Source organism: Exophiala bonariae, assembly GCF_035927105.1.
Source record: "Exophiala bonariae strain CCFEE 5792 chromosome Unknown scaffold_26, whole genome shotgun sequence".
Classification (NCBI taxonomy): Eukaryota; Fungi; Ascomycota; class Eurotiomycetes; order Chaetothyriales; family Herpotrichiellaceae; genus Exophiala; species Exophiala bonariae.
The window spans coordinates 214019-230090 of record NW_027042501.1 but is presented as its reverse complement, the minus strand read 5'-3'; the positions used below and the strand labels follow the sequence as shown (position 1 = coordinate 230090).

Here is a 16072-nt window from a genome sequence, read left to right as displayed (position 1 = left end):
CATTCGCAGATGCAGATCGCAGTTGGTGGTAGTGGTGGTGGTTCCGCACAATGATTCAATCGTCCATTCGAGGTCTTCACTTCTGCCCCACCGGATGTGGAAGCCTTGTCAGTGATTTTTAATATTGGACTACACAAACATCGAAATCATAGATTCAGTCTGAGGTTGATGCTGATACTGGCGCTATAGTCTGGTAATACATTCGTGTCTAAATTACAGAATACCAAGAGAGTCATCATCACCACTCTCATCCGTACTGTCAGGCTCAAGTCTGGGCTAGCTGACAAAACATAGGCATCCCAGCCCGAGATAGAAGACAAACAGAGGATACACACTCAATGCCACTCGATTCTTCACCACTCCTGAGCCACCAAGTATACTGACCCCAGCCGCCAGGGACCAGGCAACCAGGACAATATACACTGGTATTCTGGCAATCATGGGTAACCCAACAGCGCTGAGAAGGGCTGCAATCGTCAGTGGGAACAATGTGTACCCGATAATGGATACTGATTGCATAAAGGATCTGATGTTTGTCAGCTGCAAGTCAACGGCCACATCCTTTGCAAATCCAACGTACATGTTTCCGCCGAGCAATTTGATCTGCAGAGTCACCACAGCTTCACCAATCCATACCAGTGAGAAAACTCCCGAGAAGACCAGGTCGGTCTGGCTCTCGGGAGCTCGGTATGATAAGAACATGCTGAGCAGTAGACAAAAGATGAGAGGTCCCCTAGGGCCTGTTAGTTGTAGTCCTGAAGCTCGTCTTGTTCCGAGTGTCCACTCACCACAGATCCCAATCTCTTAGACCATCACTCATGCCTCCTTGAAGAATACCATCGGCATCGGGCCATCTTCCAACCAGTCCTCGAATATCGTGGCCGAATCCTTGACTCTCCACATCTCCTGTTCCTGCCCCTTGTCGCTGCAAGAGCCCTCCAAGGAGGTATTTGGGCCAGAGAACTTGCATCATCTTCTCCCACACCGCCCATAGATCTCTTGAGACCGTTGCCCATACTGTTTCGTCAATCGTGTTCTGCGGAGCTCTTCTATCTTCACCTGGCACTCGGGACGTTAGATAACCTTGGTTGATGGGTGGTTGTGAAGACGAGGATGACGATTGAATGTTGCCTGTTAAAGGTGCCCGGTCGGATGTACTGTATGAAGGCTCATCCGGCTCAACCTCTAGCTCATTGTCAGTCATAACGACGAGGCTAGTTTCTCAAGCAGCACCCACCGTCGTTGAGGAAATCATCGTCGAGCACGGCATGATCATCGTCATAAGGATTCCCCGACAGTGTATTGGCCATTATTGGCGAAATGTCATGCGCTCGATCTCCTTGGACTTGGAGAATGCGGCGATGAAATGTTGCGCACCGAGTGAGTCGTATGCCTGAGATAGACCGATTGAGGAGGACAGGGTAGAAGAAAGAGGTCCAACGATTTTATCGCATCCAGGAGTCTCGGACAGCTGTCAATAGTCTCCTGTGGCTGCAGTTAATTATCTGTAGGGCTGATGCTGCATGTGAGCGACGCGTCCAAGTCTGTCCTTTTCCAGCTTAGTGCGATCGGATCCCGGTCTATCTATTTTCCATATCGGACCTCGGTAGATCTATTTTCCGCCTTGCAATCACCCGTAGCACTATTTGAGACGTCCTCCAACTTGAAGTCCACCGCTCCTTCATCTTGGTTGCAATCTGATAGGCGTGATGCAACATCCTTTGATCAATTCGATGGAGGAACTCTCCTCAAGCCACCCCTCTGGGTGGTAGGGAGTTCCAGTACTCTACACCATCATCAATGTATCGCTACCTGTCTTGGTGGGAGTATCTTCTTCATCTTTACATTCCGAGTGACCAGATATCCCAGTTCTGTTGATTCGACGACCATGGACCCTCAGACCACGAGCAACACGGACTCGCTTCCGACTCCATACCTCTATGTCTCTCATTTCCTATCCATGTGGAATTCCAGAGGCTTCGAGTTTGGCGCTGTCCTATTTCTAGCCACGATCTACCCAAGCACGTTGCTTCCCATGTCAATTTATGCCTTGGTTCGAGCTCTGGCTGCCATCCTCCTCTCCCCTAAAGTTGGTAGCTACATCGACAAGGCTCACCGACTTCATGTCGTTCGACTTTCCATAGTTGGACAGCGGATTGCGGTCGTCTTCTCCTGTGGTTTGTTCTCCGTCGCTCTTCAATCGAACCAACTGATGTTGGACTATTCCCTGTTTCTCATCTTCCCTTTACTCGTGATATTTGCTTGTCTCGAGAAGCTCTTCGCTATCATGAATACCGTTGCAATCGAGAGGGATTGGGTCCTCGTCATTTCAGCCGATAATGATGGTGCACTCCAAGTCCTTAACGCTCAAATGCGACGGATTGATCTCATCTGCAAGTTGCTCTCTCCACTGGGGATCGCACTTCTACATTCTTGGTCAGCGAAGCTGGCTGTTTGGGTCACCTTGGCTACCAATGCTACATCTGTCCTCGTCGAATATTGGTTTATTGCCAAAGTCTTCTGGCAGGTACCGACTCTTGGTCAGCAGGCCCATCCTCTAGAAGATAATGATGCTATGGAGGCAAATCTCATATCATCTGAGATGACGGAATCAACACGATCACGCAGTGGTCCCATGCAGAACATGGTCCAGTTATTATCTAAACCTCTCGTCTCTTATATCGGTCAAACAGGATTCTTGCCTTCTCTGGCTTTGTCAACACTGTATTTGACAGTGTTGTCATTCTCGGGCCAGATGATCACTTTCCTATTGTCAAATCCGAGTCCAGTCTTCACGGCGAGTACTATTGGATTGCTGCGAATGGTTTCAACACTGGCAGAACTGTTATCCACCTTCGCAGCACCGAGTCTCATGTCAAAAATTGGTCCAGTACGAGCCGGTATATGGTTCCTGTCGTGGCAGGCAGCATGTCTCACTCCGGCTGTTTATGTCCTATGGACCGGCTTTCACGGTCTCGGCCAGGCCTCCCTGCCCCTTTTCGTCACTACCTTGATCTTCTCACGGTTCGGGCTATGGTCATTCGATCTCTGTGCTCAACTTATTATTCAAGAATCGGTCATACCGTCACATCGAGGCTCGTTTTCTTCATTCGAAGCATCAATTCAAAACTTTTTCGAACTCTGTGCTTTTGCTCTGACTATCATCTTTCCAAGGCCACAGCAATTCTGTTATCCAGCATTGGTATCCTTGGCAGCCGTATACTGCTCAGCAGGACTGTATGCAAAATTCGTCCGCGATCGCCGGGGCCATCTTCTTCACATGCCCTCATGTCTAAAGGTTCACCAAGTCACGTATGATGGTAACGAATACGAACTTCTATCCAACGACGATGCAAATCTCGCAGGAATTTCTTCTTCTCTCCCATGAATTGAGTATTTCACCGCCTATGCATCACTTCGACTCTTCCAAGACGTGCAATATCAGTCTTGTTTCGATCTGCACCAGGCACATCAAGCGATAACTTGGGATCTGTCAACAATACCCCCTGAGTACCTGGTAGATTGGAGTTTACCTCTCCAAAAGCAAGCGAAACAGTAACGATTGGGACGAGTTGGACTACAGAGTATTCACGGATCACCACCACGTTCGCTCTCAAGACACCGGTGTTAACCCAAGCTCAAACTCCGATGGACAATACGAGGTACGCAATACAGGAGTAAGAAGGTCAGGTTTTGCAGCCTTGAACTTCCAACACTCCACCCTAATGACCAAGCTCTTCCGCTCAAGGCGACCTAAGTCTCGCCAGTTCTGCACGCCAAGTGGCAAGGATTCATCAAAACTGTGGGACTTTTGAAAGGTGGCAAAGAATAGCTTGAACACATGGGGTGCATGGTTCCGCACCAAATCAGGATAGTAGCAATACGACTGGAGGGTGTACGGATAATCTGATCATGATGATAGCCCTTGGACTGACAGATGAGCATATTGAACCATTTCTGATTAAAGCCAGTCATTTCTGGGACGCGTTTGGACAAAGCAAAAGCCGTTGAAAAACCACAATTGGTAGGGTTAGCGCACACAGCATCCTACCCCGGACTAGGCGCCATCAATGAAGATGTTCATTTTCCAAACACACTAACTGCACGGTCTGCAATATCTTTTAGCGAGATATCAGCCCGTTGGACCAATAGAAGAAGGGCTACCGATTTGGTCCGGAGTGCAAGGTGCACAATTCTGCAACTAGAGGACTCATTGCCGACGACTAGCGAAAACCCTTGCTCATCCTCGACCAAGGATTTCCTAAACCGATGCATCATGTTGCCGGTCACGAAAGAGCTAACGATTATTGATCATAATCACTTTCGTGTTTGCAGTGTACTCACAGGTCATGTTGTGGAATATGGAGCCTAGATGAACTATGAAATCTACGAGCAGCTACCTGCTCACTTAAGAAAGACTCGGAGGCATGAGACTCTATCCTCGTGTTTCATCTGTTGGTGCCTTGTGCCACAAGTCTCGAAACAAAGGCTTGAACCGCAGATTGGAGCATAGTGTATAAATAACAGCCACGCCAGGCGAGGAGGGAGGACCTGCGGCGCCTTCGAATTCATGAAGCGTACCAATGCAATTAGACTGTTGAGGAGATGCTTCCTACCTGATCAAGACTGTGTACGGAGATAGGAGCACGATTACGAGCACTCAACTGAATGAGCTTCTTGGCAGAGAACACTTACCTTCCCGTGGCTTTCGAACGGACAAGTCATCACAGACATGGACCATATGGATTGGAACCTAGGGAAACGGAGTACGATCGCGCGTTACCCGGCTTCCTGATCTGCAGCTAGCAATTCAACGGCCATTATGTGGGTCACTTGGCTTGCCCACCCGCCTGACCAGGCAAAGATTCATGCTCATTGATTTCAGACATTCTGCTTAACTTCAGAGAATATATTCCGAGGTTTGATTAATTCAAGGTCAACGGGCGTAAACGAACCCGATTGGCTGCATCTCCTGAGAAAACACTATCAGAAGGCTACTTGGGCTAACAATTGCGGCTCAACAGCTTGCAGAAAGAGAACAAGCAGCATCCTTGTCTTAAAATGCCTTCTAACAAAAGACGGAACTTCTCTTGGAACGCTGTTCTTAGCCCACCTTTTCCGGCCCACGTGGGACTAAACTGAATTGTTCGAAACAAGTTTCGGATCTGAAGCTCTTTATGTCTTGGTGTGCAAAATTTGGTGCCTTGATACGCTGGTTTCACCCCTGATGGCCGTCCAAGGACTAGCTACTCGAGGTTCTTCCGTTGGCATGGGTCTGACAAGAGTTAGAGTTTCTACAAACAGACACAACATCTTGGCCCTGCACTTCACTTACAGTCTAGCACCTGATGGGTAAATGGATCAACAGACCAATCTTTTGAGAGCACTAAACATACGAAGTCCTTTCCACGGAAGACTGATGCCAAAGTCACAACATCCAGTGATACCTCCTTCGAAGCACTACGTACTCTTTCTACCATTGACCCAGCACTTCTGATAGGCGCTAACTGTTGTGGAATCCCTCGACTCAAATTTCCCTTGCGGATACAAGCATCATGCAGCATTCGGTGACTGCCTTTCGCCCTCCAAGTATCCTTGCAAACAGGAATATAGGACCTCGGAAGTTGAGGTGTCTCCGCAACTACCCTCAATGAGGTAGCAGATGGCAGCTCCCACTGGTGTTTCCTCCGCATTCCGTCCACATCCCGTCCAATCGTATGCCGTCACCTTGTTCTCTAATCTTTAATGGATCAATACTCGTCTGAAAGATTCAATTCAGGCTCGATTGTCCACCCCGGTATGGTACGGTGGACATGATATTCATGAATCACGCCGAGGTGGGCCTTACACTAGTCACTCTCCAAAGACACCTCACGGGCACCAGTAACGCGGACATGGAGGCCTCAGTCCTCGAAGGCATTGATGGCACCCAGATGGGTAGGCTTTGATTTCGAGATGACCACTAATACCGGGTATGCCTCGCTAGTGTGTACGGTATTCCAGGGCTTAGCCGTCGAGTGTCGACCAGGATTACGAGAACAGAGTATCTGCGCGCTAGTCTCTTTTGTACTTCGAGATGGAGGCAACGATCCATTCGTATTTATGAAGGACTCAGTACCACGGTGGTACTGCTATCCGATGGGGCTCACCAATGCCTTACGTTGACTCAATCATTCATTCTCATTCCAACGACGTGTATCTGTACAATAACTTGCTCCTCAACTCGTCATACTTCCATTTAGGTGGGCTACCGGAAGCTCCAAACGGGCATGTGCTGGAATCATCTTTGAATCAAAGGCTGACTGAAGACGGTATTCACTAAAAGCTCATCGTCCACGCCTGCCAGATGCAGTTAGGTATGAGTACTTATGAATACGCAGTGTGTTTCCCTTCCTTCCCTCGCCACCAACGCGGGAGAAGGGCCCATCAGCAAGCCCAGGCTCGCGATCAGGCGTGATATCTGGCTACATGTCTGGGGCACCAGTGGAGGTACCGCTCCACGTACTTCGTACTTTTCAGCTAGATCAAAGTCTAAAACTCCTCACACTACTAATCTCGATGTACAGTACTTGCGCAATTCACACGACTCAATTCTCAATATTGACGGTTAAGCGTGCTGATGACTGACTAGAGCTCCCGCATCTTATTTCCAAATCCACTCAACGGCACCTAAACCCTCAAAGGCAACTGCAAGGACCATCGCACGAAACTATCTTTCTCGAAGAAAAAATTGAGACCAGAGCTCAGCCAGCTAGCCGTCATGCATCCCGCCATGGACGACGTACGTTAACTGATCTCAAAGTCCCACATACAATCGACCCAACGGGAATCGCCTTCACATGCCTTCCAGTCACTGTGGACCCAAAACGGTCCGCCTCCTGCTCAACTCGTGGGGTGCACCGGTGGGTTCGCACGTAGGGTTGATCCCTGATGTCGAAAAACACCAATCGTGCAAACATGCTTCACAACAGCACAATGATTCGCGCGGGGAGGAGCCGTATCGTGAACCTTAGGTACCACTGGTGCACCACATCTCCTTGCTGGACGGGTTCACTAACGGGCCGTTTTTCCTGGTCTTCCTAACGGCCCTTCATGGCTGACTGACTGACTGACTCGATGGCTGCACGGGCTTGAATATCGAGCCCTGTACCTCGTTCTTCGTAACAAGGTTGGAAGTGGTAGCACCCAAGCCTAGATCCAACTATCGTCGCTGGCCGCATGTTGCTGGGCGGCCGGTCGGGGACCTTGCAGATTGAATTGATACGTGTTGCCGTACTGGGCTTTCTCGCCTGTGGAACTTTCTTTCGCAACTATAGAATTCTGAAACACAAATCTCCCTCCAACTATTACCTCTACGCGTACGTGTCTCCAATACCCATAACGGCAATTGCTACTTTGCTACAAATGGATACTTGACGAGTGCGACCCAAATTGACCAGTGAGCTCTACGGAATGTAACATGATGTGATGTGGATATATCCCGTGAAGAAAGTAGATTGCAGAAATATACTTTGCTAGCCTCGATAGTCAAGAGATCCAGAATAGCCGGCCTCCCATTCTCAACTGGCACGACTCACTTCGCTCTCTATGGAGAATTGGATATGACAGTGTTGAACTGTCGGCCCCCCGAAACATCTCCGTACCATTGCATTGCTGCCTTGGTCCCAGTGAGAAAATGGACCCGTCGAGCGTGTGAGGAGTCCGAATCGAGATATCTCATCCCGCTCGGGATTTGCACGAGACGGAGACATTGAGGTACGTGTGAAGAAAAGTGATTCCAAAAGGAGCTACGAGGTCGCGCTACACGAAGCACGTGGGCCGTGATAGACGACACAGAAGTAGCATCGAGAATGTCGTATAGAGATGAGCTGTGGTGTGGTATCAGCAAGATATCCTCACAAGTGAGGTATTGCTGCGGAAAATAACATATGGACTATATATATCTAGAATACACTACACTACACCCTTCACACACGAAGGGGTAAAAGGCTGTTCTGTGGTCTCTCTGGCTAGGTATAATAGCAGTAGAATATGGAGAATGAGAGGGAGAATATTGTAGGTAATAGAAGGAAGTAGCTCAGGAGTGATCAACCATTCGCTTCGCCATCGAAGGACGATCGGGATCCCATCAATGGAAGTGAGCTTGAGTCGAGAATAATAGATGATTGGATAGCAGTTCCTGGGGACCATTCCATCCGAACAGTCGGAAGGTAGAAATTCACAACAGGCCGGGAGATAACCACCTGCCGTTCGAAACGTATAGATATAGGAATAGAAAGAATTTTGAGAAAAGAATCGTCTCTCCTCAGTTTCTCGCTTTGTCGCGGTCGAGGCCGGGAAACGTGATGTCGAAAAGCATTTTGCGAATGAAAGGCTCCCATATTGCAGAAAAAATATGGATCACCAAATCGGGAGAAATGAAGGACGACGTATTGTGTCTCTGAATTCAAGGTGAAAGGAAAGAAGTTGAGTAAGGTGAAATTTGTCGAACGTTCTCAGCAAGTTTTGTGTAAGGCCAGCAAGTTTATTGCAAGGCATAGAGGAACACGTCCAAAGCGTCCCGTTTCGTTGTTGCGTTTACGTCGTTTATGGTGCATCTTCGTTACTAGTTTGAGGCCTTCCTGCATGACAAGGAAAGTCGACGAGCCACATTCTTGAGAAAGAAAGCTGGCTGGCTAGTAGTATTGCGTGAGGCTCGTGAAACTCGTGGATCAGGGCCGTGAATTCGCTCGTTTCGGCTTTGATTTCTTGGTTTGCTCATATCCAAAGCCTGCCGTACTGGTACTGCGGGCATCAGAAAAGCTTGCATTCGTCGGGCTGAAACTGGCATTGCTTCCTCTGTCACTGTTCGGTCCACTCCCGTCACTGCGGGGGCTAATTCCACCAGTGTTGGATCCTGCTCTTGTCGTCGTCTGCGTTCGAAGGTCCATCTTTGCAAATATAGATTTCAAGTCGCGAACATCGACTAGTGACTCCATGCTCATTGAGTCGTTCTCGTGTCTCTCAATAACGACTCTGCGCATGTCTTTGAGCATGCGAATGTTGCCTTCGTCATTTGGCAACCACCAATTTTCCACGCACTGATCCTCTCCAACTTGTTCCGTTGTCAAGCCCCACATCTCGGCCATCTTTCTGCGAAATGTAACTGGGTAGATATAGCCTAGTCTTTCAACTGAGGCCACTCTTTTTCTTGCCCACATTGTATGTCGCTCGTCTTTCTGTAAGAAAAGTAAGGAGAGGCCTAGAGTGGCGTGCGCACCTAGAATGGCGCCATTTGGCGCATCTGGCCATCGGTCGAGAGCTTCAAATATGCGGCATTCTTCTAGACTCAGTTGTTCAAGCTCAGGAGGCATGGATTCCTGGAACAATAATGCCAGTTGGTACTTCATCATCTGTTCTATACCGTACCAGTCGAGCCACATGTGATTGAGAGGCCAAAGTGGACCTGTGAACAATCCTCCAGAAACATAAGGATTGACGATATCGGTATCATTCAGAGGGCGAATTTTCTCTTGTGGGTAATCATGTACCCGATAGAGGGCGTTGTTCTTGGACTCGACCAATCGTTGCATGTCCTTGACCCTGGCTTCAAGCTTCGCGTTTTCAGCATGGAAATCATCCACGCTGATTGCACCTACTGGTAACTTGGCGTACAATGTTGCCATGTCCATGCCAATCAGGCGGTTGGCAGCCACGAAATATGCAAATGTGTCTTGGATATCCGTTTCATTATCCGTGGCTGGCTTCATCTGTTCACGATACCACTTTTCATTAGCTTCATACCAAGATCGATCCAACTGCGTCTGAGTACCGCCCATTAGCCCGGCAAAGACATCTAGACGGGCATACCAGCTGAAAATGCGTCTTCCGAGATCGGTCTGGTTGATGTTGTCTGGAGTGTACAGTTCGTTCAGCATCGTGTGAGCGGCACGGTGATGGCCCACGAGATTAACCCAATCTCCAATGTATTCTTCGAACGTCGCGAGCTGCAATACCGTCAGAATTGTTGCTTCAGTAACTCTGGAATTCTTTTCCAAGGATTTCCTGAGTAGTGAGAGCGAATGACTATGGTAGCCTAAGAAATGAGACAACTTGGGATTCGGTTGTTGCAATTCGTAGTGGTAAGCCGCAAAACCAACCACGGCGTACAGTAACGGCTCGAATCCAAGGGCGAGGTTGATGAATTCGCAATGGACAAAGTCAGTTGGGTCGAGCTTGTAGAAATAATGGTAAAATGTCATGTAGTCTTGTTGGAATTGTAGGTATTTCTGGAGGTCGGGCTTGAGGGTCTTTATCTTTGCGTGAATAGCTTGCATCTCAGCTGAATTTGTGACGGTGCGGAGAGACGAGGCTGGTGTCTCATCTCTTGAACGATTGTCTGATAAGTCGGTAGATTGGGGACTAGCATGCTCTCTACTCAGTGGAGAGAGGTCAATATGCTGTGCTGAATCTATAATGGATCCAATAGATTGGGTGCTATCTGCTCGCAGTGGTTCGAGGGATGGCCGAACGGGGGTATCATCAGAGGAAGCCATATCGTCGTCTTCTTCACTTTCATCTTTGATCGTGGGCAAGCCCGACCCGGCTTCGTTCTTGTTTTCACTTTTTGCCGCATGCTCTTTAGGACTTCGACTTTCAGAGTGTTTGGATCGTTTGGAAGAAGATGACGCTTGAGGAAACTCGCACTCGCGATTGCCCTTTTTGCACCCTGGTGAATACGTTAGCTAAATCCAAATGGAAAGCGCGTTGGCGAACATACTGTCGCAGATCGGCCTGGTTTCGTCACACTTCCTTCCGTGTTAGCAGAGGGTTACATCGAGGATGTGGGAAGGGCTTCCTACCTTCACTCGCCTACTTCGACAGGTAAAGCATCCACTTCTCGTTCTCCTGTGCTTGATCGCAGCTGCCTCCATAGCAGAAGGGGGGAGGGGGACACCACGGCCGTTGAAATGATCTCGGTCATAAAGCTGTTCGTTATTACTTGGGTTATACCAGAATGCCACTCCATCGAAATGTGTTGGTGGACCAGACAGTCTGGGATAAGGTGCTCCAAATCCTGTATCGTAGACAGGATAGCCGGGGTCCATCATATTGGGAACTGCCATATCTGGCATATTCATGCCATGACTATACAGTCCACTCATCCCGTCACAAGCCGAGCTTTGCCTGCAGCCCCTAATATACTCTTTGTTGCACGGGAGAAGTTTGAGTTAGAGTTAGATCGGAACTAGGTGTTGGGATGCAGGTTGACTTTGTGGATTGTCAGACAGTGTTCAATCTTAAATGCTCTTTGTAGCGATTGTCTGTTCAGTAGTGGTCGAGTACTTCGTGGTACCTTCGCACTGTAGTGAGAGTGACAAACTGGTTGGGCAGATTATAGTGGTCTGCACAATATCCTCTCGTCACAGTTGTGTAACCAATGATACTTTAAGTCCAACGATATCCCTGGCGACAAATGAGTGACAATCGAATTACGATTCTGATGGAACCAGCGTCTGTTCGACAGCCAGGTGCAAACCTGCACGTCGTGGAACTGAGATTGCGATTTCGTCACCCGCCAGAGCTCAACTTTGATGATGCCAGTAAATTGAGTCCCAATCTATCAGTTGCTAAAATTATGCGAAGAATTGGTCGCCTGTATGCCGAGAAGCCTGGGGCTGTTGAACGTAGGGAGAATTATAAGTCGAACGAGGCTGAATTAAGTTCCAACGGCGACACAGGGTCTGGTTGATTTGGTGAGGTGGCTGAAGCAGTGAGAGGTGCAAATTAGGACAATATTGATGCGACACCCAGAGGGGTAAATATCCAATCTGAAATTGCCAGATATAGATTGAACGGCCTAGAGAATGGAGCACAGCTTCCAGTATCAACCATGAGGTTGATTGCCGAGATTTCGCTCGAAAATGACTCTTGACCCAAGGAAAGAAGCGCTATCGGCCGTGGGCGTGGGTTCCGATGAAATTAGAGGAACGCATATGGTACAGTGTGAAGGCTCACACGCACCCAAACAGCGACACAAATTGCGATTGTATCACAAGTACTCGTAAATGTGGTTCTGGGACAAAGTATGAAAAAGGTCAAGATTCCAGAGTCGACGGGAGGGACTTGTTGGGTTTCCTGGGGCCGATGCCGAAAAAACGAGTGGATTGCCTCAAACGCTATCCCATATAGGTGATCCTTGGGCACGACTAGGGTCCTGGCAGCTACTTTCATAGTGTCGTCAGACCTAGGCACGGTTGAACTAGGGTCAACAAGCACCAAGTCGATCCCCAGCGTCGATCGGAGTGGGCATACCAGGGATCGCGAGCACTAAGCCAAACACACTATCGTCCTGGTCCAGTCCCAATTGTTTGTAGGAATAAAACCGCTCGAAACTGTATGACTGGGCTCGAAAATCCAGACTCAAGTTTTCCACAAAACTCCACTCTAGAGTGTTCCCGTCGTTTGGCGTCTAGAGGATCAGAATGTTGGAGGCTCTGCATTGTCCTCTCACTAGTATCTGTACCTGATCTGACCCGATCTGCCGTGAATGCCTGTGACTGAGCCGCGCTGCAGACACATCTGATACTCGGTAGTTTGCGTCTTAACATCGGATGGTGTAGGTGACTACAGTCGTAAGACCTTTTGAGTTTTTGTCCTACATGTTTCGTATGTTTCCAATATTCAAGGGACATTTGACGGCACGGATAGCTGGGATCATGAATTCCGGCACCAAATTTTGATGGGTAGTGCTAAACTTTTTGGGCGGGGGGCATTTCAGATAAAGCAGACCATTCTCCCAATCTTCCAAAGTGGTTCATTACAAAACCAGCATTGGCAATCTGTTCGTTCCAAGGGGTTGCATGCAAGAACTATGTTAATCGGGACCCGAATTACCGGACGTAGGAAATTGGCTTCATGATCTACTACTGGTGCGAAGCACGGAGCAGAGTCTTCCCAGTCAACCTTGAGCTCCCCAGGTTCCCATACTGTGTGGATTCTAAAAGTTGTCATTATTTTGTTTCGAAGGATCCCTCGTGCCGCGTGCTGACGCCGTATAGTAGTAGTCGTACTTGTTATTAGTGTTGAAGGTGATGGGGACCATCCGACTCATACCAACTGAGTCGTCAGTCTTTAAACGATTCATGATCGTAAAGATTGTGGAGTACCAGCAGATAATTGTGATGGTCCCGGGGTGGTGATAGAGCTGTGTGTACGTACAAGCAGTGTCCTTCTGCGCTTTGTTTGTAATGGTCACTGGCGATGATCAATATTGTCAGTAAGGTATCTGGTGCTCTTGACGTGGTGCACCTATCGTTTACTGAATGTCCGACTCGAGCATAAAAGATGCAATTAGCAACGGGATAGATTTTTAGGTCTTGGTCTAGGCTGAATCCGAGGCCAGGAAGTTCTCCAGATTCCTCGATGTAAGCCTTGGGGGGGCCATTTTCGGGGGTTTGCTTGAGCATCAGCAGCCAAAGCTAAAGCCACGTTTTTTCGGTCCGCAAAACTGGCTCTCGAGGTTGCTGATGTTCACCACCCACGTTCCATCATGGGTTGCGTGGGTGGCGCTGAACCGGTGCGCTTTAAAGCTTGAGGGAGCGAGTAGGGTAAAAGTCCAAGCCCTGTGGTAACTGGTTGTGATGTTCAATGGTGATGTACTGTCGAACCACCTGAAATAACCAGTTAGGGCAGTGCCCTTGATCCTGTAGAGGCAACTGTCCGGGAGTTGTAAGTCAACCATTGGGGACGCCATGCAACAGCCCATGCCGAGTTGGCATAGAGAACCAATTCCCTTCGATTCCTACAACTAGCTTTTAGGGCTTTCCCAGGGAACATTCCCCCTATCGTAGTGGTGGTGGCGGGCTTTGCTCATTCGGCCGTTGTGATTCATGGGTACTGTGGGTTCCGATCTCACGGTATGTTGGCAACCATGAATCATTGGGTACGCTACCTGATAACATCGCCGTGTGTGTGCATATTCGTAGAAGAACTCTGAAAAACGTCCGGCTTGGAGCTTGTGGGCGGATGACCGGCCCCCACTGCCATTTTCTTGGTGATGGGGAAAAGATGTGTAGGTACTAGGCAAGTCCAAGGGGTCCGAATTAGGGTACTGTTCCGTGAGTCCCTGTCAAAGTGATTCGTTCTTGTTTGATTTTGACAGACGTGCAAGCCCAGGCTTTCAAGAATAGTTGAACTATCAAGTAGGCAGCTGCTTAGTGCACTGGGGCGTCGATATTGTTCGGTGATGATGCAGTAGATACCCAATGGCGATCATTCCCGCAGGGCCGAGGTGGCCTCCCAAGCTTGGGAGGGTTTTTAGTTCGCACCTCATGGTGGGTTTGTGACCCTTGCTGCAGATCCTGCTTTTCAACGCTCGAGCCCCCGAAACCGTCCTACTGGTGGGGAGTGGTGGATTAGACTGGTCAACTCGAGGGTTGCAATTTTTGTGCAAAGAACTCAATTTCATTTCAGAGGAACCTGGTGTATGCATTCGGACTGGTTTTCTAGGGGTGCTGCACCCAGTGCAGTTGGCGTTCTCGAGGGTGGTTCCATCATTTGTGGACTGTTAGAATGCAGGACGCCCGAATACACTGGGTTCAAAACGAGATGCACTTGGTATCGCGAATCGTGACGAACTGCTACTTGGCTGTTATTCGCACTGAGAGCAACAGTTGACAACTCCACCTGAGAGCAACAGTTGACAACTCCACCTGATGCCCACGAAGGTGACGCTTGATCTGCTGGGAAATTCCGTGCTCGTATTTGGTGTAATGATCTGTATTCCAGGGCATATGCCTAAAACTGGCAAGGCGAGTCGCAGTATTCCACTAGCCACTCCTCTCTCCAGAACACCGTAGGTCTGTTCTTCAAAGAGCCACTGCTACGTGTCCTGCAGAAAGTGCAACAGACCTGAATTACTCGTAATCGCGAGTTACTGTGATGTCACAGTTCCAGGGAGCAGAACCTCTGTAGGCATAAGCGGACACGGAGTTACTCTTGCAGCGATGGAGCTAGAATTCGTATTCGTGATCTATCCCCGGAAATGATAGACAGGCAGTGGAAGTTTGGACCGTTGCTTGAGGATACCAGTGGATGATTTCCGTGACAGGCTCGGTCAAGAGGAATATCGACCTACCTATTCATGGTAGATTTGAGTTCAGATCAAGCTGAGCTAGATAATGAGGACATCCATGGCTGGAAACGTCGCAAGAGGGGAGCTCCTGGGATTGTTCCTGGATACGACGCAGTAGATGAAATGTCTCCGCACATGATAAACGCCAGCAGCTCGTTGTCAGCAGACGGGACAGACTGAACGTGAAGCATCGAGTCAGTCAAAGTGGTCTCCAAAGATTCCAGACTCTTTGAGCAGAATTACCTGGACTCTGCCTTGAGGAATGTCCTCATGGTCGAGGCGTATTCGGCATGGTCGTAGAATACTAGAGCTAATTATATCAGCCTTCCAGATTGCTCACGGGCCCTAAGCGGCTGGAGCTCAGGGTTCAAGGATTGAGCATCTGATAGCCGGACTCTCCGAGGGTAGGGTAAACAAGGCCACTACGTTGTCAGTTAGCTCCCACACTAGTCAGGACGAAGAGGCCCTTTGGCGTTGAGACGTTCCGTTCATGTACCGCAATTTACCCTTGGTTTGTGGAATAAAAGAAGGAAAGCGGCAGGCGTCCAACGGACCAACGCTGGACCCAAGTCTGGAAGCCCCTTGGTGACCAAATTGGCCACGGCCACGGCCACGGCACAGAGTACAGAGATACTGACTCGGAGCTTTAGGCTGGACTGAATAGACCTATTGGTGGATCCCTGTCCACAGCAAGAACATTCGTAGGTCCCTCGTATAAAGTTCTCGTACTCTGAACTGACTGCGTACTTATTTGTGGACTTCCAACCAGTGTGCCATGGATCCGAGGTCTTGAGATGTTGGCTTGAACTCGTCAGGTACCGGTACCTGAACCTTGTTTATTTGGACGGCAGTAAGCTTAACGGTCACATCGGATATGGCCTTGTCGCGATGCTCTTCAAGTTCTTCAACGGCGAATTTGGACTTCCAAGAAATCAGGTTCCCGATGCAGTGCAAGTC

At 48.9% G+C, this 16072-nt stretch overlaps 3 protein-coding genes across 3 annotated transcripts; 1 reads left to right on the top strand and 2 right to left on the bottom strand.

Moving 5' to 3' along the window:
* Positions 1–276: 276 nt before the first annotated feature.
* On the bottom strand, positions 277–1310 carry LTR84_006783 (uncharacterized protein; the record flags this gene model as incomplete). Its single annotated transcript, XM_064850341.1, has 4 exons — positions 277–526; positions 581–733; positions 789–1185; positions 1238–1310. The coding sequence occupies 4 exons, from the start codon at positions 1308–1310 to the stop codon at positions 277–279; spliced, it is 873 nt and encodes a 290-aa protein (XP_064702823.1).
* A 578-nt stretch (positions 1311–1888) lies between these two features.
* On the top strand, positions 1889–3388 carry LTR84_006782 (uncharacterized protein; the record flags this gene model as incomplete). The annotated part of the gene is made up of 1 exon (XM_064850340.1): positions 1889–3388. One exon carries the CDS (start codon positions 1889–1891, stop codon positions 3386–3388), a length of 1500 nt encoding a protein of 499 aa, XP_064702822.1.
* A 5323-nt stretch (positions 3389–8711) lies between these two features.
* Positions 8712–11105, bottom strand: LTR84_006781 (uncharacterized protein; the record flags this gene model as incomplete). Its single annotated transcript, XM_064850339.1, has 3 exons — positions 8712–10708; positions 10760–10787; positions 10842–11105. 3 exons carry the CDS (start codon positions 11103–11105, stop codon positions 8712–8714), a joined length of 2289 nt encoding a protein of 762 aa, XP_064702821.1.
* Positions 11106–16072: the final 4967 nt, after the last annotated feature.